Here is a 23,893-nt window from a genome sequence, read left to right as displayed (position 1 = left end):
TAACGAACCTATAAATCAAATTTGGAGGAATTAAGATTAAAAACAAATAAGTTATTAATCAACTATTGATAAATTTATTAAACCACAAAACTATATATATATATATATATATATATATATATATATAATTTGTTGGAATATTACATTATGATTTCATCAATATGATTTTCTTGTTTTTTCCAAAGCAATATAAAATATGCATAATTCGGTTTAAATCGTAAAATCAGACTAAACTATTTAAAAATTACAGTTTAGTATATAAAATATTTTGGTTTCGGTTGATAAATCTTTGAAAAATAAATTTCGATTTACACTGTAATTTAAACGATTTTCAAATCAAACAAAACTATAAAACCGTATTTAATATATATATATATATATATATATAAAACGATATTTGAGAGAATTTTTAATAAATAATTAGGTGTATAACTTATTTTTTTATATTTATTTTGTTATTTAATTAATTTTATTAAATAATATATATTTAGAGGTAAATAATTTTAATATGTTTAAACCGTAATCTAAATTAAACTAAACTGTATTTTTTCAGTTTGGTTTGATTTAAAAAATTTTTAAACCATTTTTTTTAGTTTGGTTTAAAAAAGCTCTTAAATTGTATCTAATTGGACCGTCCACACTCTTGAAAATGCCCTTGAGTGATTTCATTTTTATATCGTACTACAAAAATTGTTTTGTTGGAATTTTTGAGAGATGTGTGTTAAGAATTTTACCACTTTTGTTTTAAACAGAGAAAGTGAGAGTAGACAACTTTCTTTCTTTTTAAATGGAAAGAGGGCATAATATATTATGATATACAATTTGAATTTTGAAACTAATAAATGGGGTAAAATTTAACTTTTCTAAAGTTGAAGCTAATATTTGAGGTAAATTTTAATTTTTCTAAACATAAGACTAATACGGTTAAAACTAATATTTTACCATGGAGAGAGTGGCTGAAAACTAATAATACACACTTTTGAAGTTTTTTTAAAAGTCAATGGGGGTAAACTGACACCCTTTATAGTCTCTTCATCTATTAATAGACGTTAAACTATTTAATTATCTGATTTTATAAAATTAAAATTATTATTAATATTAACTCACATCAAAATTTTTTTAATATACCTCCCATATACAATATTTCTTTGAATTTATAGTGAAATCATTTAGAAGATATTAATAATAATATTTATAAATGATCTGTTTAATATTCTAATAATTCATATAATCTCGAAAAAAAAGGTTATAATTATTTTTATAGTATTTCTTAAGAAAAATCTTTAAAATTTGATTAAAATTGAATAAATGAAAATTTGGTTATTGTTTAAAGAAAAATGTAATTTTTATAGTATTTCTATTGTATTTTTCATGTTCCAAATCAGTCCAAATGGATAATTATTTTTTATAAGAAATTTCATTTGAATTGAAATATTTTTTGAGATTAAATTAATTATATTAAATACGTAAAATTTTTGATGTAGCAATCGATGTTATAATCACTATTAATTTTAACTCATATCCTATTATGTATAAAACTTTTTTTATTATAACTCAAATAACTTTTTAAAAGTTTTAATGGATAATTTAAACATAATAAAATTATATGTATTTATTTTGAATATATAAATAAATATTTATTTATATGTATTATGATAAAATTAAATAATTTTAAAATAAATATAAAATAATAATTAATTATGTAATTTTATATATATATATATATATATATATATATATATATATATATATATATATATATATATTCAAAATGAAAACGGATTGTATTACTTGATGAAATAAAAACACAAATATTGAAAGATAGAGTAAAAAGGATGTCGACAATGGCAAATTGGTCAATCCGTATGGTTGGTGACCAGGTAGTGCCATCACGTTCACGTGGGTGGAGCAGGAGCAGTGGGATCTCAGCAGGAGCAGCGAGATCTCTGTGAGACTGAGAAAAAAAAAAGGACAAAAAAAGCGGGGCCCCAAATCTCTCCGAGATATTCGGGCCGGCTCTATCAAATTTCTCGGGATATTGAGTGTACAAGGAATTTACGAAATTAAGGCGTTGTTAAGGAATGTTGTTTGACAATGGGAGGGTGTTTTCGATAAATTACATCCAACAACTTAAATGATTAGTTTTGAATTAACCTTTGATGGTCAAATCGAAGGATCGGCTTAGTTGTAACATGTAATAGTGGGCATTGCATGCTAAATTGAAAAAAAAAAAAAAAAAAAGTCAAAGAGTTTTAATTTATGTTGTAATGACTAATGTGCAAGAAAAGAAATATGTAAATATATAAATATATTATTATATAATTAAATATTATTTTATTTCTAATTTAAAATTATTTAATTATTTAATAATATATATCAAATATATATTTATTATTGTATTCAAAATAAATATATATATATATATATAAATAATTTTATTATTATACAAATCAAACCATTTATTCTAATTAATATTTATTGGCAAATAAATGATTATTTATTATAAGTGTCAAGAATCTCACCAGTGTTTAACAACACTAATAGTTATGATTAAACCTAACAACAACAACAAACTCCTTGCCAACAAAACAGTGAATAACTAAATTACAAGTTTCTAGTCACAGTTAGCTTTCAAAGATTAGTTGTTAACGATAAAAATAAGACAACCTTATTTATAAAATAAGGAAGTTAAGAGACTAGGTTACATTTGTCGAGGGAGAAATTACTAAAGAGGGAGAGACATCATTATAAGGAAGAGAACAACCATTGTTTGTCGATAAATCATTGAAGAAATTTAAAATATTAAAAAAAAGTAATTTTTCAAAACTTAATATTAAAAAAATTATTAAATTAAAAAAAAACGATATAAAATTTTATATTTTTTAATATTATTTATATATCTAACAACATAATAATATATTATTATTTATATTAAATTTGTATTCATTAAATCCAAAATGAACCAACCACATATATGGGTTGCCGATTGTGGACCTTAACAAGTAGACGAGTTGCCCACAGTGGTCCTTCACGTCATTACACATCACACACCCCATCTTTCAAAATTTATTTTAGTTTGTACGGTGTTCTTTGTCGCTTACACTCATGCGCGAGAAAGTTCTAAGCAAATTTGGCAGCCTACGATAAAGTTGGTTGGCAAGATCATTTTATGGCATTTTGAAGACTCGTATGAACGTAGGCCCAGCTAAAAGATTGTTCTTTTCTTCTGATTCAAAGCATCATATAATCTAATGTATTGTTAACAAAGGGTTTGCCGACATAGAATATTCGACATTAGATTTAACGGATACAACATTTTGGCAATTGGTTTATAGCCATAGGCAAGTGAAGGGAATCCGCAAGGCCAAAAACGTATTAGTTTGAGTGTCAATAGAGAAATTCGAAGATATTAGTTCAAATCCCTTATAGTGATATTTTAAGATTAATGGATTGTTAAACTTAGGGTTTTATCTGCGTTTTTCTTAAATCCATCCCATGTCTCCATACCAATATATCCCAGCCTATTTTCCGTCTTTTTAAAATTTATATATTAATGTTGGGGATGGCTGGGATATTCAATCGTCATAGTTTCTGCATCACTCATACAAAATTATAGAATAGTCCATCCATTTTAGAAACTTTTTATATCACAAGGTCTATGATATAAAAGGAGTATGATGCACAGGAAATATTTCTTCTATGCTCCCAACATTAAAAAATGTAAAGAAACTCAATGGATTTAAAGCAACCAAGGAAATGAACCAGCCTCTTTACTCAAATGATGCTGCAGTTTCCAACATCCTTGAAGCTCCAACACGATCACGGGGAATCAAACGTAGCTCAGAACCATGTTTGAGGAAGACATTACCTGAGCAAAACCAGTGAAATTTATATTCCACATAAATTGAGAAAATACAATACTACAGTTACCTAGAGCAAATACATCAAAAATAGCTACACAAAATAGAAATCTGTTCAAGTATTTTAAGGAATATTAAAGACCTTTTTTGAGTTCATATAACATTGTCTTTAACCAGGTGAAGACTTCTAATAAACTGGAAGTACCAAACAGTGCATAAAGAGTATGGGTATACCTGCACTTTGCTGAGGATTGATTCCTACACCATCTGCATATAAAAACAATGAACTCCAAGTTTATAATCTCACCTTACAGAATGTGACTTAAGGTAATCAAAGGTAGATGTATGGTTCCGGTAGACAAAAAACTTATATGGCCTCAAACTGAAAATCTATAAACCTAGATAATTATAATAATACATTATATATAAATTTTGTAATTATTTTCTCGCGTAGCTGTCTAATGTGTTAAATAATCGCCTCACTCATTACCTCTTTCTTCAGAGAATTGGTCAAGAGTGGACAGAACAAAAGATATATATATCAATGTGTCAAGAATATTTACATCCATACCAGTTGAAACACCATTGTTCTCAATAGCTGAAACTGATGGAAAATGTAAAACAAAAGTGCTTAAAATTAACATATTCTTAAATACACAGATAAATTTAGTTCAAGTGGATCTAAATAAAGGATCAAATTGCCCTCTGTCATCGTTTGAATGGTAGAGTGGAGGAATTTTCAGCATTTGAACACAAGACTTGAAAAAAAAAAAACTCTGATAAAAACCGTGCTCAGAGATATTACTAATTGCAAATACTTGAGCCAATAAGAAAGAGCCAATTATCTTAATAAGTTTAATCTTATTTGCCTAATTTTATTCAGTATATATTCCAATCAATCTCCAACTGAAGTCAATTGAGTGCTATGAGAACTAACATTTCTCACCAATGGTCCTAAAATTCCAAATTTTACTATTTCTGCCACCAAATTCCCAATGTAATTTGAATCAATAATGGAAGCTTCAAGAATGCAAAGGATGAGTTGAACTAAGTGATAAAAATACATGCTCCTCATTCATGGTCAAATAACATTACGAAACCTCTTTTAATATGACTTATAGGCCATGCTCAATTAGATCATACATCTCACAAAGAGAAAGCAGCGTTTGGTTAGTTACTTGAAAATAGTTTCCAATGTATAAAGGCACACTAAAATAAAACCTTTTTTTCAGTAAAATTATGAAAATGTTGTGACCTGAAGTCCCACATCGCTCCCGTACAGTCCACTGAGCGTGTATATAGGCAGGGGCCAGAAGCCCTTAACTTGAATGACGCGCTCAAGTGGACAAAACCGTGAGAGCTAATAGGCCCAAAGCGGACAATATCTTCTAGGCGGTCCTGAAGCCTGGGGCCTGAAGTCCCTTTACCTAGAATGACGCGTTTTCATAAGAGAAACAAAACCGTGCGGGCCTGAAGCCCAAAACGGACAATATCGTTCAGGCTATTTATAACACGTTATCAGCACGATTTGCGATGGGGGGGGTGTGTTGTGACCTGAAGTTCCACATCGCTCCCGTGCAGTCCATTGAGCGTGTATATAGGCAGGGGCCAAAAGCCCTTAACTTGAATGACGCACTCAAGTGGACAAAACCGTGAGAGCTGATAGGCCCAAAGCGGACAATATCTTCTAGGCGGGCCTGAAGCTCGGGGCCTGAAGCCCGGGGCCTGAAGTCCCTTTACCTAGAATAACGCGTTTTCATAAGAGAAACAAAACCGTACAGGTCTGAAGCCCAAAGCGGACAATATCGTTCAGGCTATTTATAACAGAAAACCTTTTTTTTTTCCATTATGAGATTTGAAGCAGTTAATATCATTATATCTTAAACTGATTTTAATAATATTCAACAATTTGTAACACAACTGCCATTTGGACTACCTTGTAGGATCCACAGATAATGTGATTTAGCAATATCAGATTAACTTTCTCTCATCATCAATTATAGTCAAAAGACACAGAATTAAGCTAATAATCATCAAATCAAACAACTATGCAACTCCCAGAAAAGAAATCACACAATTACGAAAACTATTAACATGCAATCACGATATCAACAACTACAAAAAACACGAAAGAACATAATTACCGTTGGTGATAATAGCGCTGGTTTGTGGAGGGACCTTGAATTCCTCAGCTGCGAATTTCAAAACGGCGGTGAAGGGAGCAGCTTCAGGAACGCTAAACCTGCGATTCAATAGAATAATTAAGATTAGAGATAATTCAACAAATAAAAAAAAAAACAAAACAAAATAAAAAGAATTAGGGATTCACGTACACTTTGAAAGGGAGCTTGGGATCGGAGGTCAGCGTAACCTTGAATGAAACCTTCCCACCGCTTGCCATTTTTATTAATTTTGTTTGATTTAAGTTATTAAATTTAGGGATTGTTTTCTCCTCTGAATCGCAGGGAGGTAACGCATTTTGGGTCTATATTTATATTTATATATATCAGTGTATTTTCCTGGTTTTAGCAAAAATACGGAGAAGCTGTTTGGGCCTTCTCGAGTTTCGTCCATTTAGGATTGAGCCCATGCTTGTATTAGAAAAAATAGGGAACCTCACTAAGTAAATTTTTGTTCTAAATTTGTAATGGAAATGTAATTTTTAGTTCACATAGAAAATATGCATCATATTATAGTTCATATTGATATATCAATATTGTTGAACTTAGAAATGAGAATTCCAACCTGTAAATAGGGTCCTTGGCCCACACTTTCACAAATAGGGAACAAATTTTCTAATAAGAACGGGGATACAGACAAGATTAGAAACGATTAAAATCCTCTTATTATGGCGCGAGACAGAAATAAAGATAAATATATTTCTAATTTATTTCTTCTCCAGTTTGTCACATTTCTTACATATCTCTAAAACTTTTAAATATTGAATTATTTTTAAACGTTTTTAAATTATTATAAATATATCATGATACTTAATAAATATTCAATTATTCTTCTTAAGGAAAAGGGAGGGAAATATTCTTTACAAGGACAAGAAGGGAAATGGGAGATAAATTTTCCCACAAAAAAAGGGATGAAGATTCTCCATTATTCTAATATCGGAGACAAAGCAAAGATAGAAAAATATTTTTTCTATAAAGACAAGAATAAAAATTAAAGTATCTATTTTTTATCCGATCTGTTGTCATCTCTAATTGAACTATTTACTTAAATAGCCTTGGAGGTCTAAAAAACTATTAAAAAAATTAAAAATCTTAGTAAAAGAATAACATTAAATCTGTTTTTCTTTGACAATGCGGGCGGTTTAAAAATCAACGTACAGAATTATAAATAATCACAATCGCTGTACTGTTTCTTTTCCAGAATTAAAAAAAAAATTAACAAATTCAAATTTACAACAAAATAATTCTTCAAGAAATTATCCACAAGGTAGCCGTTAATACTACGGCAATCATCACATGCCATCGTCTATTAATCATCGATTTGGAGCCGCTGCAGAAGAGCTTGTTGTTATGATAAGTGCAAACTGGCCGCTTCCTGAAATCAATCAAAACGGCTGGCTCATTCAGAAATTTGAATTTAACATAGAAAATTACAAAGAGCCCTTACAAACTGATGAAATTTTCAAAATGTGGACTCACCCGGAAGAGCAGAAAGTGATAACATAATCAGTTCCTGAGCAAGTAAAAATACTGCTAGGATCATCATAAGCATAACTATATGCAGTAGGGCAGACTTGTTTAAATTTTTTTGAATAATAAGTTGGTTGACAAGTTCTAGGGTTTCCATAAACGCCTCTGCAACAATATTCATCCGTGTTAAACACATCGCATGCACTTCGGCAGGCGACGACTTTTCCGTTGGCTTTAACGGCAAGCTCGGAGGGGCAGCTGGCTCTCATGTCGCCATCACAACCAGCAACGCTGCAATTTCCCTTACCGTTTATCGGGGTGACAGTGACGGGCAAATTGAAGCCATCGACGAGGCTAACATCATAGAAGTCCAATTGCGCAAGGGTGAACTCAGCCAGGGTTGCTGGGGTGGCACCCGAGGCTCCGCATTGTAGGGCTGTGCCGCAGGCTCCTGTCTGGCATGTGCCATTGCCCTTTTTGTCAAATTTGCAACCCGATCGACCCCATATTCGCCCACTCCACCCCACCGGGGCTTTGAAGACGATTGATTGGCCTGACTTTAGAGCAAATCCCCCGCCGTTGAAATTGTCGCCTGGGGTGATTCCAGGCCAGACTGTTTCCTTGCAAGAGTTTACGATTGTGAAAATTCTTGCACATTCGGCCCATCTTGCCCCTGGACATCATTAATCAAACAAAATTGAAACAATTAAGATAATGTATTATCATATGAATAACGTAAAAATTATGTTAAAGATATTACCTGACGAAGCTATAACTAGAGTTAAAAAAAGTGGCAAAAGAAAATCATTTATTGCCATCTCTTTCTGTAAACCTCTCTCACAATCTTTTGATATGAGGTGGGGTAGAAACAGAGACAAAAGAAAGCATATAAAGAAAGAAGTAAAGAAGAATACGTGTGGAAGGAGAGAGAGTTAGAAGGAAACCATGCATTAATTAACGAATTCTGGAGAGCCTTTTGATTCTTTTCCTAATCCTTTCCCGCAAGTTTGTCCAGGTTCCGTTTTGCTTTTACCTTTCTAGACACCTGTTTCACATAAATCAGAACTGTTCCATCGGCAAATAAACTTTTCAAAATTAAAAAGGGAACAGACATATGAACAAGTACAATGCAATTTGTCAATGCGAGTTTTTGGACATAACATTGTGAGGGAACCATGATTAAATTACCTATGATTTTGGGAAAATTTTTCGGTAGGGTATTGAGAATACAAGAATTCTTTAGAAAGTTTTTTGTTACCTCTGTTTAGTTCTTCGAATTTTTAGTACAATAAAATTATTCGTACTCTTTTTTTAATAAAATTTGAATATATAAATAATATGTTATTATATAATTAGATAATTTTGAATTAAAGATAAAATAACATCTAATCACATGATGATACATCATCTATATATTTGATTGTGTATACAAAATATGTATCTATAATATTATATTTTAGAATAAAGAGGTGGAGTTACGTTATTATATGTAATATTTAAATTTTAAATTAAATTCTTTTTTACTTCATATTGGAAATGAGAATTATAAAAATTCTAATTGATAGGAAATTATTATTTATTTAAATAGACATAAAATAAAAATAAAATATAATTTTGCAGGTTGATACATCTAAGCGGCGGACTTCTACCAGAGGATCAAACTATCTTGAGGATATGTAAGATTCCTATCCCTTTGTAGTGACATTACAATTTTTTAATGTTATTTTCTGAGATTGATGTTACTTTTTGATATTGATTAAATAGAAGTTTTATTTTGTAACTGAGTCTTTTAGTTTTTAGAGTATTGATAGAACTTTAAAAACTCTTCACTTTTAGATATAAAATTATAGTAATTGAATTATATATTATATCATGTATTAAAAATTTAATTTTATCTATCAGATATCAAATATTATATAATATAGCTTTTAAAAAATAAAAAAATAAAATAACATATTTAAAATTTTAAAATTTTTCATACATATCTAACTATATTATCATTTTATCTAAAAAATATATTATATTAAATTAATAATATATATCATATCATTTCTATCATATGATATATTTATTATATCATATTATTAATGATACACTTTATAATATATATTATTTTTTATTTATATCTTATTATATCGTAAAATATAAAAAATTATGTGTAAAACACTTCGATAGTTAAGGTCTTTTTTTTCGCATATCATTATGGAGATGTACGCTTCATCTATGTCATATGCGATTTGTCGCTTCAAATCCCTATGAGTTTTTCTTGAACAGACTGCATGTGCATCATCAAATCGATGACACATGTCATGGGACTGGAACGGGGGGCTAGGATTTCTTCCCATTCTGTCTTAATTTGCCTATAAGAAAAAGACTTCATGCTTCAATTTCTTTCATCCTAAAGTTTCTTGAGTCTACCATTTTCTTCAAGTTTTTTTAGATTCTCTGAAGAACTCAGAAGATTATTTCTTACATTTCTTTGAGAGTTCCCTTCACCGACAGCTGAGACAGTGAGTTTATCTGACTCTATTTAACGTACTTTGCTGTTGGCTTTTAGGTTTCAGAATGTGTTGATGGTAATGCTTGGTGTAGGAAATCTTATAATCTGGTTCGACATATCTGCTGATCTATATTTTTCTCCTCTTCTTATCTGTGTGGATATCAAAATTATTCAGTTGTCCATGGAAAGAGAGGGAAGTTCAGAGTGTAAACCTCTTCTAAAGGAAGCAATTCTACAATCAATCTCCCTATCAATTCTCTAGAACGACGAGTAGGGGAAATACGACTCCTTGATCTTATTGTGGATAAGAGAAAATGGCCTATAAAGATGCAAAAGAAAAGGTTATGTCTTGAAGGCATTCCTAATATGGTTACGGACGGTGGGTAGCCGTATACAGGCTACTTGTGCCTTAGAGAGGGCATGTGTTCTTCTTCATTCTTCTTTTCAGGTTCATGATGTGGAGCCATTTGTCAAGACAGGCCCTGAGTTTGTCGTGGTAGCCTCGATGATAAAGAGGTGCATCTTAGAGGACACTTGGAATCGATTCTCGAAAGTTGAAGATCTTCGCGGAATATGGCGCTGATCAAGTAGATTGTTACATCATTAATTCTATTGTTTGTGAATGTGTCTCCTGTAACTTGACTAAATGCTACTTTTGTTTGCAATTCTTGAGTATGTTTCTTCTTCTCTTGGAGGAAGCTCATTCTGTCTTTTTAGATAGTGAGTGAAATAGGAACCTACGCAAAGAAGGGATGGTCTAGCAAGTCACAAACTTGTGGTCGCCATAAGACTAAAGTTAAGGCTTTGCGGCTTGAATTTGCTGCCACGGAAGGAAGCTTGCAAAAGAGGAACCATGATTGTCATAGGTTATAGTCCAGATTAATCAGGTAGAGTGAACTCATTGCTTTTCTCATTGACTCTAAGAAGCAGCACTCCAATGAACAGAAGGAGCAAGCAAATTGGCTAGGAGCCACACTCATGCAAATTGGGGGAGAACATATCAAAGAGTTAAGCTATCTTTGATTCCTATTAATTTAAAAGGCAAAAGAATTTTAAAGAAATTCTACTTACATGCCAATTCTGTTGGGAATAGATTGTCGTTTTAGAATAGCTTCTTCTCTTTTAAAGTGTCATTCTATAAGTTTGGCAATGAGTTTTCCTGTATAACACATTTAAACAAGGAACTCTGTGAGTCGTTTTCTGATCTTCAACTTCTCGACTTTAGAAGCCGCAGAAAGAGCAGAAGGGTAATAATCAACTCGTTTTCGTGGCATGAGAAACAAGTATATCATGCCACAATAAAATAATTTCCATGGCTGAGCTTTTCATAATTGTTATATTTATAGAAATGTTATATTTATGCCGAGGGCAATACCATACGTATCAATTTTGTTTTTTTTTTTAAGATAAGGGAATGTTGTCCGACTTCATTGGATAATTAAACTCGAAGTTTTAGTGACTAGACTTATAATTATTACATTGAATAAATTAAGTGTTTGATTTATTGTGATACATTGTTAATCAATCTCAAGATATTCGTATCCTAGCTTCTCATATATGAGAGTTCATGTTATTTGAACTCAGTGTTTCATAAGAAAAGTTTTTCTCTTCGTCATTTAAACCAACTTTTCGGCTTGTATACTTATTTTAAATACACGATATATATATATTTACGTGTTTTATACCGAACTTATTTTCTTACTATCTGCACACCTTATCTCATTTTTTTTTCAAATTAAAACAAATCTTGTCAGATTAATATGATAATATATGTTAAATAATTATTTATTATTAATTTTTCATTTACACAAATAGCCCTCTCCAATCTTCAAAATCCATCCTAATCATTACAAGTCAAGATACCATATCATGGCCATGAAGATAAAGATTGGGCCTGGAGGGAAAAGATTCATTTCCAAATAACAAATACAAATACAATGTGAAGAATACGGTTTGTCCTGAAAGTGAAGTTGCAAGTTTATTTTAATTTCTGTTGTTTCTGTAATGGCGTTAAGTGTTGAAGACATAAGCGATTGCCGAGCAGTCTAATTTTATCTTTTGCCTTTCCTCTAAACTAATTAATCCAATGACCTCTCACCAAGGGCATTTGGGCAAGTTTGGATATTGTTTTTCTTTTTTGATAATAAATTTTTTTTATTTGAGTTAAATTATTTTTTCGAATTTAAATTGATCACATCAAATAATAAAATCTCAAGTTTAATAACCAATCCCCAACCACTTTTTTCTTAAATATCTAATAATATAAATATATACAAATAAAATTAAAAAAAAGAGATATAAATATATACAAATAAAGTTTTCAAAAAAGAGAAAGCCAAATGACTATTTCCCACCAAGGTTTAGTGCAAACCCAATTTTTCATTCATTGACTATCGAAAATTTAAATACTCACAATTATATTAAATTTCATTATTATTATCAGGGATAAAATTATTATATAATAAAAATATTTTAAAAACTAAAACTTTATCAAATTTTCAATCTCTAAGTTTAAAAACTAATAAAGTCTTTTCACTCAAAGTTTGAAAAACTTCATTTCCCTTAGGGTTTTTTTAGTAATTATCGATTATCGGAGATGACAATGACAGTGGCGTTCTCCCTCCCTCCTAGTTTCTCTCTCAATTGTGACTTATTTTCAATCATTATCGGTCATCCTCTCCCCTCTTTTGGTTGTGTAACAAAGAGACTTAGATCTCGATCTTGTTATACACTGACTGGTGAGGGGAGAGGAAGACTGATGATGGTTGAAAATAGACTGCAGCTAAGAAAGAAATCGGGAGAGAGAGAGAACACCGTCGTCTCTAACTGTCGATAACTACTATAAAAACCTTAGGAGATGTAAGTTTTTCAAACTTTAGGTAAAGAAAAATGAGATAAATTATTAGGTTTTAAACTTGGGGATGTGATGAATTTATAATTTTTTTAAATATTTTTATTAAATAATAATTTTATCTCAGATAATAATAATAAAATTTAATAAAATGATAAATTTTTAAATTTTTAATAATTAACACATAAAAGAATTAACTCTATGGCAATAGTCATTGGCCGAACGAGAAAGCTTTTGTAAAAACCAGTTGGCACACGTGGTGCTACTGATCATGTTTACCACCGAGCCCAGCTAAAAGCAATCATTCTCTCCTATTTTTTTTTTTCTTAAATTGCAAAATAAAAAATATTTTCCAATATTTACTACATAAAGAGTCGAAGGTGGGGCATCCCGCTCGTGCGTTCATGAGAGTATGGGCCCATTATCACTCTGTCAGGCCCAAGAAAACCCAAAAGCAGAGGTGGGCATGTGAAAGGCACCCGCAAAAATATCACCACTCAAAAAAGCCCTAGGCAGACGGCAGACCCACCACGAGAAAAGAAGATGATTTTGTGAAGTCCACGTCTATTGTTGACTCAATTATTGCCCATAATTTATTAAAAAGTGAACATAACTGCAACAAAGAAACGACGCACTTTTTTTTCACTTCTTTTATCTATTTATACACTCTCATTTCCCTAACAATTAACGTCATTTCTCAAGGCTGTAACAATGGCTTCAGAGAAGGTGGAGACTGTCATTGCTGGAAACTACATTGAAATGGAAAGAGAAGGGGAAGATTCCAAGTCTAATAAGAGCAAATTTTCCTACTTTTTTTGGCATGGTGGATCAGCGTATGATGCATGGTTTAGCTGTGCTTCTAACCAGGCACTTTGTTCAACACAACTCTTCTGCTTTGTACTTTACCGGGTTACCATAAGAATTTCATTCATGGAACTTATTTTTGTTGGGTGCTTTTGCAGGTTGCACAAGTACTACTGACACTGCCATATTCATTCTCTCAACTTGGGATGCTATCTGGAATTCTCTTTCAGCTGTTTTATGGGCTGATGGGAAGCTGGACTGCTTATCTCATAAGTGTTCTTTATGTTGAGTACAGAACTAGAAAGGAAAGAGAAAAGGTTGACTTCAGAAATCATGTAATTCAGGTAGGGATGTATAAATAGTTTTAGTTTAGTTTTTTCTGTTTTAGAAGGAATCCCATCGAATCACTCAACCAAGATAAGTCATGAGCATAATTTTGAAATAGCATAAAAAAAAGACTTAGAATACACAATATCCAAAGTTTTCACTTATACTATTCAAACTATTCGTACGGAGGGAAGAAAGTTTAGTTTATCTTATCTAAAATGAAATTCTGAAAGGAATAAAAACTTAACTGTCTATTTGTAATATTGCACAAAGAAAGAGAAAAAATAAAAGAGGAGTATTTCACCTTCCTTGATAAAACAATAAAATTATGCGTATATATTTTAAAAATAACATTGCTCTGGATAAAAACCTACTGATATTGTTATTTTCCCTTTATATTTCTCTTGATGCAGTGGTTTGAAGTTCTGGATGGGCTACTGGGGAAACACTGGAGGAATATAGGCCTCTTTTTCAACTGCACTTTTCTGCTATTTGGATCTGTAATTCAATTGATTGCCTGTGCAAGGTAGTCTTAGACTATTTTTCAAGTTGGTAGCACTGATTGAATAATGAATAATTAATTAATAATTTGTTCTAATTATCTTCATTAATGTTGCAGCAACATCTACTACATAAACGACAATCTTGACAAGAGAACTTGGACCTACATCTTTGGAGCCTGCTGTGCAACAACTATCTTCATTCCCTCTTTCCATAACTACAGAATTTGGTCATTTGTTGGCCTTATGATGACTTCTTATACTGCATGGTATCTAACCATAGCTTCCCTAATTCATGGACAGGTATAAAATCCATATGTGTACTTATTTATTTAGTAATTTTAAATTAAAGGTAAAATAATATTTTCTTGTATAATGATATATATAAATATACTTAAAATGAGTATGCCTAATATTACTCTATATTATGATCTTTAAAATAAATGTTCAAATTAAGCAAAATTCATCTTCCCCATGAGCTAAATTCCATATAAAATAACAGTAACAGATGATTAACTTATCTTTTTTTTTTCTGTATATATTTTGAAGGTTGAAGGAGTGAAGCACTCGGGCCCAAGCAAAATGGTTCTCTACTTCACCGGAGCTACTAACATTCTTTATACTTTTGGTGGACATGCGGTCACAGTGTGAGGATTCAGTCTTTATATAAACCTTCAGATCTCTATACACTACGCTAATATGAATATTGCATGCATATATATATATAGGGAGATCATGCATGCGATGTGGAAGCCGCAGAAATTCAAGTTAATATACTTGATGGCAACGCTTTATGTGTTAACCTTGACTTTGCCATCGGCTTCTGCTGTGTATTGGGCTTTTGGAGACATGCTTCTTACCCATTCCAATGCTTTCGCATTGCTCCCAAGAACTGGGTTCAGAGATACTGCTGTCATACTCATGCTTATTCATCAGGTAACCACAAAAACAAACCCAAAAAAAAAAAAAAAAAAACCTATATATTCTCTCAATTCTCTATACATCAATTTAGAATGCAAACTAGAGTACTTTGCATGAATATTTTTGCAGTTTATAACATTTGGATTTGCATGCACTCCTCTATACTTTGTATGGGAGAAATTCATTGGCGTTCATTACACAAAGAGCATCTTCAAGAGGGCACTGTCTAGACTTCCTGTGGTGATCCCTATATGGTTCCTAGCCATACTTTTCCCTTTCTTTGGCCCTATCAACTCTACTGTTGGATCTCTGCTTGTCAGCTTCACTGTTTACATCATTCCTGCATTAGCTCATATGATAACTTTTGCTCCCGCAGCTGCTCGCGAGGTCAGGCATCTTTATTATTTTTAGCTCAAGAAATTAACCTTTTTTAATTACCATTTAGACGTCAAATGAAATTTTGTCCCTTAACAGAATGCAGTAGAGAGACCACCAAAATTCCTTGGAGGTTGGGCTGGCTTGTACTCCATGAACAGCTTTGTAGTGATATGGGTCCTGGTTGTGGGATTCGGGTTTGGAGGATGGGCAAGCCTGCTCCATTTCATACAACAAGTTGATACATTTGGCTTATTCACTAAGTGCTATCAATGCCCACCTCACAAGGCTTGAGAAAATTCAAGAAAGATGAACAAACAAATTCTATTGTTTACAGATTAAAATACATATATAAGTGTGCAAAAAGATTGGTATTTGTAACTTAATTTATTTTTCGATCATTTTGTTTTTATTGTAAGAGAGAGCTATTATTGATGATTTTCATGTAAGGTGTGATGGCGATCATATTCATGGCCAACCCTTTATATACAGGTGTTGACTAATCTCATTAAGAATGCATGCAAATTCCCCTTGGTTTTTTTTTTTTTTTTTAGGGATTTACTTAATTATCTCATTTTTTTTCCTTTTAATATCACTCAAATTTGTCCAAAATCACCACTAAAAATAATCTTTAACAAGAAAATAAATTAAAAAAATTAGCAGGAATAAGATAACAAAATGATAAATATTCCCCTCATTATATATAACTTTAATGGTCATTATTTATATTTTCGTTAAAATTAAATAAATTTATACCTTTTAATGATGAATTTTTTAAAATTTTTATTAAAAAATTTACAAATTTGGACCTTATAAGTATATAAAAAACTTGAGATAAATCCAAACTGAACCGAATTTGAATACTTATTAACTCAAGTTTAATTTGAATAAAAAATAGTTTGACTCAAATTTATAATTCAGATTCATTATTTAAGTTTGTAACTCATTAAACAACCGATGTCATTTTAACTAAATAATTTACAAAACGATATCATCTTGTAAATGACTTGTAAAATCAAATTATGAATCTGTACCAGAATTCAATCATTGATGGCCATTCAGCAATATGAAATGCAAATTTAGGGGCTTGCAGTGCTTTCTTGGAAAGCATTTTCAAATAAATTACTGTTCCAAAAACACTTCAAATGCTTTTATTCACTCCATCTAAACAAGTAAACATGATCTTAAAAACAGAAATACGGAAAAAATACTCTCAAATCAGTGTACAGAATAATCTACTGCAACAAGTGCCAAACTGAAAACTCCATGAGTGTAAATAATGTCTGACTTCATCAGCAAAAAACAGTGAGAGCGATGATAACATTTGAAAATGCTGTCCCTGGGCGGTGCCGCGTAATGGGCAGCTGTACATGTCGGCCGCAAAGCCTAATTTGATTGCATTTCAATGCTGCTTAATTTTTTTTAGGTTCCTATCACATAACTCAAGCTGGACAGTTGCCTAATTATTTGATGTGCCCTCTTTGTACACGTCTTAAACGACAAAAGGAATGTGCATATCAGTTTTCACAGCTCAACCTCTTAGTTATTTGGCTGAAGCATCTGATTAGAACATAAATTATGGAGGATGCCCCTCATAGACCGAGAAAGCAAGGTAGTTTTAAGGGCATACCCACGTAACCAACGAGGCTGATTTTGCCATGTTGAGCTGAGAAGCAGGGCATCAACAAGTGAGTCAAAGGTCATAAGAGCAAGATGGGCCCAGGATCATTGTGTGCTTATTATGACTTGCCATCTTCCTTGCTACGTAACTTTCATTCTGAAAAGAGAAATGGTCACAACATGGGAAAAAGTTATAAAGGGGCAATCAAAACTTGATGTCTTCTGCTCATTATCTCTTAAAAAGCATTTTTCAACTCCTCAACAAAGCAATATTCCCTTTTGCCGATGAGGGGTCGCTTATATGAAAAATAAAGAGAATTTATGTATAAGAGAATAGAAATTTAAATTTTTTCTTATAATATTAATTTTATGATTAAATTTTTGACTTAATTAATACAATGATTATGAAATCGATCAATAGATCTATAATTTTATTTGTTTGATATACTTGATATAACTTCGAACGAACGATATAATAAGGTGGAATTCCTCCTTACAAATATAAACCTAATAAGTTAACCCCTGGTTAACCAAACTCACAGGAAAAAAAGATGAGAGATGAGAGTGAAAGGGCAAATCTGAAGACGTTGATGAATTGGATTTGATAAAGATGGTGGGGTTGGGTTTATATGATAAGTTGCTATTGGGACCATTCACAATTTTCTTTCTTTTATTTTTTCCCCTCAGAGATCATCGAATCTGGCTATCTAATCCTACGAAAATAAATGATTTTTGACCAGCGGATGAACTTCCAAGATTAATGGGGACCCCGAATCTTTTATTTGGTTGCTAAGCAAAGAGTGCAAGCAACAATAAAAGAGAAACACTTAAAAAGGTTAGTTTGAATAATAAAATATAAAATTTTAAATATAATAAAATATGAATTTAAATTAAATTATAATTTTGATTTATTTGATTTAATAATTATAGAATCAATTATTAAATTTAAAATTTTTTTAATTTAATATAATTGATTCCTCGTTACAAGAAAAAAAAAAACAATAGGAGAGAAGCTAGCAATGAACATGAATGAAACTTCCCTAGGAAAATTTATTTAGAAAAATTACAAATAAACAAACATTCATAGCTTTGTTGTGTATTGTATCCATTTGGGTTGCAATCTTGTGAAGAAGAATAAAATCTTGATGGTGAAGATTCATGACTCGAGAAATTGTAAGGCACACGTGTGTGGGACCTATTATTGTAAACTTACATGATCTGACACAATCAGCCAACATCTGTCATCACATGGTTGGACTCTTCAACCGTCCGCTTTCTTTGCTTAGTCACCTTGTGAACATCATTATGTATTCGCAGAAGGCAGCATTACTTTTCTCATTCTTTTCCCAGCAGATTTAATTTGATTTAATTTTAATTTTTTTCTGAAAATTTATAATGGTTGTTTAAGTAATTTTATACTCCAAAGGGATGGATGGTTCGAGTTACATTAAAAAGATTTTATATATAAAAGATTTTAAAATTAAATTTTTAAATTTATGTAAAGTGATATATATCGTCTTATTTTTATTAATAGAGATAATAATTTTGATCTGAACTTAGAGTCTTTGATACTAATAAAAAGAAAATTCTTTGATAAAAACAAAAAAAATGAATAAAGATAAAAAATATTTCTACAATTAAAGGCAGAGATACATATATCTCTGTCCGGTCTCACCTCCATCCTCGTTCCAATTCTCATTCCCATCCCTACCACTTTATATTAATATTTTTGTTTAAAATCTAACATATCCTTATAGTTTTATATTAGTTATGTTTTTTTTCAAATTTATTTATATTTTTGTTGTGTATATTAAGGTGATTAATATATTATATTTATGATATTTAAAATAATCGATTGGTCTTAATTTTAATTTATTTTATTATTTAATATATTTATATTATGTTTATCTAATACAAGAAGAAGTTTTTTTCTTATAAGAATAAAGATAAAGATGAGGAGAAGATTTGTATTCATAAAGAAAAGATGGAGAATCATTTTTATCTCTATAATGGTGTTAGATCAAGAATGAAAATTGATATTCTTAATGGCGACGGGGATTGAAATCCCTGCCCATGAAGATTGACTAGATTTCGACTTTCAAAAGCTAGTGGCCCATTCTCGTATTTCTGCTTCCTCTTTTTCTCTTTTACTTTCTTACTTTCTGCATGAAGATAATGGAAGAAAGAGAGTGAAACGTAAAAGAAAAAAAGGTTATAAATGGAGAAGAGAGACTGATCAAAACTGTTAAGGGTCCATGGAAGTTTCCTCTGACCTGTCATTACTTAAGTGAACTGAAATATCTAATATTGGTTCTTCAAGCCTTGTCTTGTCAAGGTCAATAAATTAAAGGCAATCATTTCCCCAACTGAAAACATTATCAATTCAAAGATTTATCTCAACACCCTGATTTGATAAGAATTCTATCCTGATTGAATTGAAGTGCCCTCAACCTTCTGGATTTACTGTATAGACATGGGTAGCAGGAATGACTGAGTGTAGAATCCCAGACAATGCCAAGAAGACTTGGAGTCTCAGTTAGACCTTCAAATTATTCGGTTTAATAATTGTAAAACTAGTCATTGAACTCGAAATTTTACCAATTGACAGACTTGGAATATGGAAACTACAGCTAGGGTTGGATTCGAGCCGAATCAAACTCAGCTCGCAGCCAGCTCGGGCTCGGCTCAGTTTTTTTATGACGGCTCGAGTTTGACTCGGTTCGTTTTTCATATCAAAATAATATCGTTTTGTATATATATAAATCAAAACAATGTCGTTTTGTATAAAAAATTTAAAAAAAAAATCAATCAAGCCAACCCGAGTCAGCTCAAACTCGATCGAGCCGAGCAGAGTCCGACTCGTTTCAGGCTCGAACCGAGCCGAGCCGAGCTCGAGCTCGAGCTGGCTCGGCTCGAATCCAGCCCTAACTACAGCATATCACTTTATCAGTTTTTCTGGTTGTGTTGTGTCTCCTGCCTTCTTTCAGCTTTTGTGGAATCATCAAAATTTTAGCCTCAGCAAGGATACAGAAAATCTCAAGAAACTTGTACGATCAGTTTGCATCTGACAATAAATATAAGCAGGTTCTGTAAACCGATTAGAATGGGAAATTGAACGGAAATCAACCAATTTAACACAGCTGAACATGTTTCTTAAACAGTTGGTGAGACCGAAGATAACACATGGTAAAGCCTTAAACAAAACTGCATGACCAAGGAAGCCCTGGGCCCTGTCTTCTTCTTGGGGTTATCAAGTTCAACAATTTAAGTCAACATATTAGCTGTAACATGCTACAGTTCCCGTTTCCTGCCTACAAAATGTAGCAATCATTTTGCCAATACAGTATAGATAAATCTCAAGCATGAAAGTAAATCATTAAGGAAATAAATATTGGGCATTTCTGAGAGATGAATAAAAATTTTTGCTAATAACCAACATCCACTGACCAAAGTAAATACCAAAATAGGGTTTAGTTATGTTAAAACTTTATACTCCATATGTAAGCCAATAGAATTGTGCACTCTGCTCTCTCCCAAGATCAAAGTCCACTTGTACCCCAAACAGCCCATTAAGAATTTGATTAGAGTTATTTAAACACTAAGAGAGTTTAGAGGGAAGCAAAAGATGAAAACTTGGAAGGCAATGACCTAGAATGATTAATCGATTGCAAAGATGTGATTTGCATATTTGGACAACTTTATCCATAAAACATGAACTTTCATTTATTTGGCTTATTGCAAAGACCATTATAACTGCTTCACTTAAGAAAACAAGAAAACAGAGTTAACAATACAAAGAAATTTCACCCTTGAGCACAGTGAAAAAATAAAAGATATTTAAAGTTGTGTTTAAAAAGATATTCAACATAAAGGGATGCATCAAAACAAATTTAACACTCAGTCAAGATAAGCAAACAGCTCATACACTAATTCCATAATGATCCATTGCACCCAAAGGCAGAATTTCGATTCCTGCCTCATATTTGAAAACAGAAATCAATATACATGTTATCATAGGATTGAAAATGATAGAAGAACAAATTCCAAAGCTTAGGTTTAATTTGTAGCAAAAGATTTGACAGGTTTAGCAGTACAAGATGCATCAAAATAACTTGTTCTGAGGTTATAAGACCAAAAAAAGTACCAATAATGCTTTGTTTTTCATTTCTCTATCACCATCATTCCATGTTTCACAATTGAACGCTACAAATTTAACATTCATGGGAATGGCTATTCCAAATTTCCACTATATAGACTTTTAAGAACCCAACATCTTATCCATTTTCGCATGCAACCAACAAGAAAAGTTTACTTCTGCACATCATATAGAATTATTAAAATATTAGGAGTAATCTTTTATTTGTTGTTCAGAGTCCAGACAGAGATTTTTTTGAAAGAATGATTTCATCTACACTAATGGTTTAAGGAAAGAATAAAGAACCATGAGATAAGTCCAAGTGTTATATCATCCAGCAGGACAGATCCAATCAAAAGGAAAATAAAAGCAATCTTACTCCATTTAATACCAGCCTCTCATCAGCTACTAAACACAGATAAGGATATATAAGAATGCAAGGCCCACCATAACCATATGACTTGGTCCTCATTCCTTGTAAGGGAAATGGATAAGATGAGCTTATTTGTATATTTTGATGCACTTTCCGCAGACCTCTAAACTGTTAATGCAAATGAAAATTTTAAAAAAAAAAAAAAGTAGTTAATAAATGATTTAAGAAAACTCTAAACAAGCTCTGCATTCTACCATGTCCTCACAGACACATAATTAGCTCCTCAAGATAAGACTTAAAAGCTACCACAAAAGAACACCCACAATATTTCTAGATATTCTATCCGCTACAAAATCCACAAACTCCAATCAATTGAGAAGTCTGAAACATCAAGATTCCTCTCAAGGACAGTGACACTAATGAACATGCATATCTTTCTACATTGTCAAACCAAAATCAATAATGTATAACCTAAAATGGTAAGTTACAAAAAAGCATGGAAGAAATAACATCAGCCAGCAAAATAAGGGACCATAAATACTATGATTTTCCATTTCATATTGCACATCGTGTGAAAGAAAATCAATTTATAAGAAAACAATGATAATGTAAAAGCAAGAAGGTTGAAAAAAATCACCCACATTACCAAATCTCCTTGTAACATAGACCAAAGCAAAAACCGAAACAATTGGCCACGAAAATTAACAACTTCTCATTCTTCATCTCTCACTTTTGTTCATAATTCGGACAATCTCTCGCAAAATGCCCTTCCTCCCCACAATTATAACACCGTCCTCCTCCGCCTCCTCTTCCACCGCCGCGGCCTCCACCATATCCACGACCTCGTCCACCACCACCACTGCCGCTATAACAATCCCTAGCTAAATGCCCCATTCTTCCACAATTAAAACACGCGCCGCCGCCACCGAAACGACCTCCTCTCCCACCTCTACCATAACCACCTCCTCTGCCCCTTCCGCCGAAAAACCCTCCGCCTCTCCCGCCGTGATTTCCCGGACGGTGGGATCTGGAAGCGGCCTCCACGTCAACGGCTTTCGAACGGCCGTTCTCTCCAAAATCAACGGCAAATACAACAGGTTGGCCTTCGGCGAGAGTCCTGAAACCCTCGGATCGAATTGAGGTTTGATGGACGAAAAGGTCTTCGCCACCTTCATCTGGCGCTATAAAACCGAAGCCTTTCTGGGCACTGAACCATTTTACTGTGCCGGTGGATCTCCGAGTCTCAGCCATTGACCTCGAAGGTTCCAGAGGAATAGTTCTGGTCTTTGTTGAATGTTCCAGAAGATTCAGTATAAGATCTGTCAGATGCTCAGTGTAAGTGTACGTAGTGACTAATTTGATAATGGATCCAATTGTGTCAGAACGGCGCGCGGTTAGTTTTAAGTTCGTTGGGCGGGGACCACATGCATAAGAGATCCAACGGTTGAGTAGTGATTATGGGAAATGTTGGATTGTATCGTACGGATCAAAAAGTTTGTTCATTTATCCGCTTAGCGCTTTGACTTCTTATCGGATGACATGACAACTGTACGTGGTCTATTTATCCAATTGTACAAGATATTTGTCGAATGAAATATGGATTTTTTTTTTCATCTTCTTATCAAATATCCAAATTGGATTTTTTTTAATCTGTTACATAGAAATCTATAGCTCCATGAAGCAGCTTGATTGGTAGTTGGGATAGGTTCAACATTCTAAGATTATTATATTTTATTATAAAATATAATAATTATAAAACCAATAATTAAATTAAAAATTTTATTTATTTGATATAATTGATTTCACCATTTCTTTAAGTTGAGAATAAAATATAGTTGAAAGTAGTTGTTCCACTTCATCAAAACATAATGAAGGGATTTTCTGATATTTTGAATTTATATGGTTGCCAGGATTGGGCATGGTAAATCTGGGGCCTGAAAGGACTTCTCAAACGTCCAAATGTTACCCAAATTGACT

The 23,893-nt window shown here is 32.2% G+C and overlaps 4 protein-coding genes across 11 annotated transcripts; 1 reads left to right on the top strand and 3 right to left on the bottom strand.

The window, feature by feature from the left end:
- Positions 1-3,610: 3,610 nt before the first annotated feature.
- LOC123202772 (ubiquitin-fold modifier 1-like) lies at positions 3,611-6,355 on the bottom strand. 2 transcript variants are annotated; one of them, XM_044618890.1, is made up of 4 exons: positions 6,194-6,355; positions 6,005-6,102; positions 4,095-4,127; positions 3,611-3,868 (listed from the first exon to the last, which is right to left on the bottom strand). In XM_044618890.1, the coding sequence occupies exons 1-4, from the start codon at positions 6,259-6,261 to the stop codon at positions 3,771-3,773; spliced, it is 297 nt and encodes a 98-aa protein (XP_044474825.1). In that variant the 5' UTR covers positions 6,262-6,355; the 3' UTR covers positions 3,611-3,770. The 2 variants fall into 2 exon arrangements, with proteins under 2 accessions (XP_044474825.1, XP_044474827.1); XM_044618892.1 differs by lacking the exon at positions 4,095-4,127.
- A 775-nt stretch (positions 6,356-7,130) lies between these two features.
- On the bottom strand, positions 7,131-8,363 carry LOC123203642 (pathogenesis-related thaumatin-like protein 3.5). The gene is made up of 3 exons (XM_044620085.1): positions 8,271-8,363; positions 7,520-8,183; positions 7,131-7,415 (listed from the first exon to the last, which is right to left on the bottom strand). The coding sequence occupies exons 1-3, from the start codon at positions 8,326-8,328 to the stop codon at positions 7,289-7,291; spliced, it is 849 nt and encodes a 282-aa protein (XP_044476020.1). The 5' UTR covers positions 8,329-8,363; the 3' UTR covers positions 7,131-7,288.
- A 5,170-nt stretch (positions 8,364-13,533) lies between these two features.
- On the top strand, positions 13,534-16,291 carry LOC123203057 (auxin transporter-like protein 3). Its single transcript, XM_044619220.1, has 8 exons — positions 13,534-13,728; positions 13,824-14,009; positions 14,406-14,518; positions 14,612-14,795; positions 15,042-15,139; positions 15,221-15,428; positions 15,543-15,800; positions 15,888-16,291. The coding sequence occupies exons 1-8, from the start codon at positions 13,573-13,575 to the stop codon at positions 16,080-16,082; spliced, it is 1,398 nt and encodes a 465-aa protein (XP_044475155.1). The 5' UTR covers positions 13,534-13,572; the 3' UTR covers positions 16,083-16,291.
- Positions 16,292-20,496: 4,205 nt separating this feature from the next.
- LOC123203044 (cold shock protein 2-like) lies at positions 20,497-23,372 on the bottom strand. Of its 7 annotated transcripts, none has more exons than XM_044619200.1 (3): positions 22,558-23,372; positions 21,923-22,084; positions 20,497-20,719 (listed from the first exon to the last, which is right to left on the bottom strand). In XM_044619200.1, the coding sequence occupies exon 1, from the start codon at positions 23,165-23,167 to the stop codon at positions 22,643-22,645; it is 525 nt and encodes a 174-aa protein (XP_044475135.1). In that variant the 5' UTR covers positions 23,168-23,372; the 3' UTR covers positions 20,497-20,719; positions 21,923-22,084; positions 22,558-22,642. The 7 variants fall into 7 exon arrangements, with proteins under 7 accessions (XP_044475135.1, XP_044475136.1, XP_044475138.1 ...); XM_044619201.1 differs by having other exon boundaries at positions 21,935-22,084; XM_044619203.1 differs by having other exon boundaries at positions 21,991-22,084.
- Between the last annotated feature and the right edge of the window lie 521 nt (positions 23,373-23,893).

The sequence above is a fragment of the Mangifera indica genome, chromosome 19 (genome assembly GCF_011075055.1).
Source record: "Mangifera indica cultivar Alphonso chromosome 19, CATAS_Mindica_2.1, whole genome shotgun sequence".
Classification (NCBI taxonomy): domain Eukaryota; kingdom Viridiplantae; phylum Streptophyta; class Magnoliopsida; order Sapindales; family Anacardiaceae; genus Mangifera; species Mangifera indica.
The sequence above is the reverse complement of the archived record's forward strand: the minus strand, read 5'-3'. Positions and strand labels throughout refer to the sequence as shown.

What these genes read in the sequence shown, in the direction of transcription:
- LOC123203057 (XM_044619220.1), top strand. Translation starts at nt 13,573, where the DNA reads ATGGCTTCAGAGAAGGTGGAGACTGTCATTGCTGGAAACTACATTGAA. An exon ending in TCAGAAATCATGTAATTCAG is followed by an intron (nt 14,010 to 14,405) that starts GTAGGGATGTAT and finishes CTCTTGATGCAG; the next exon opens with TGGTTTGAAGTTCTGGATGG. An exon ending in CTCCCGCAGCTGCTCGCGAG is followed by an intron (nt 15,801 to 15,887) that starts GTCAGGCATCTT and finishes GTCCCTTAACAG; the next exon opens with AATGCAGTAGAGAGACCACC.
- LOC123202772 (XM_044618890.1), bottom strand. Translation starts at nt 6,261, where the DNA reads ATGGCAAGCGGTGGGAAGGTTTCATTCAAGGTTACGCTGACCTCCGAT. An exon ending in CAGCGCTATTATCACCAACG is followed by an intron (nt 4,128 to 6,004) that starts GTAATTATGTTC and finishes TTTTATATGCAG; the next exon opens with ATGGTGTAGGAATCAATCCT. An exon ending in CAATCCTCAGCAAAGTGCAG is followed by an intron (nt 3,869 to 4,094) that starts GTATACCCATAC and finishes GGTTTTGCTCAG; the next exon opens with GTAATGTCTTCCTCAAACAT.
- LOC123203044 (XM_044619200.1), bottom strand. Translation starts at nt 23,167, where the DNA reads ATGGCTGAGACTCGGAGATCCACCGGCACAGTAAAATGGTTCAGTGCC.
- LOC123203642 (XM_044620085.1), bottom strand. Translation starts at nt 8,328, where the DNA reads ATGGCAATAAATGATTTTCTTTTGCCACTTTTTTTAACTCTAGTTATA. An exon ending in TCTAGTTATAGCTTCGTCAG is followed by an intron (nt 8,184 to 8,270) that starts GTAATATCTTTA and finishes AATGATGTCCAG; the next exon opens with GGGCAAGATGGGCCGAATGT. An exon ending in ATCACTTTCTGCTCTTCCGG is followed by an intron (nt 7,416 to 7,519) that starts GTGAGTCCACAT and finishes GATTGATTTCAG; the next exon opens with GAAGCGGCCAGTTTGCACTT.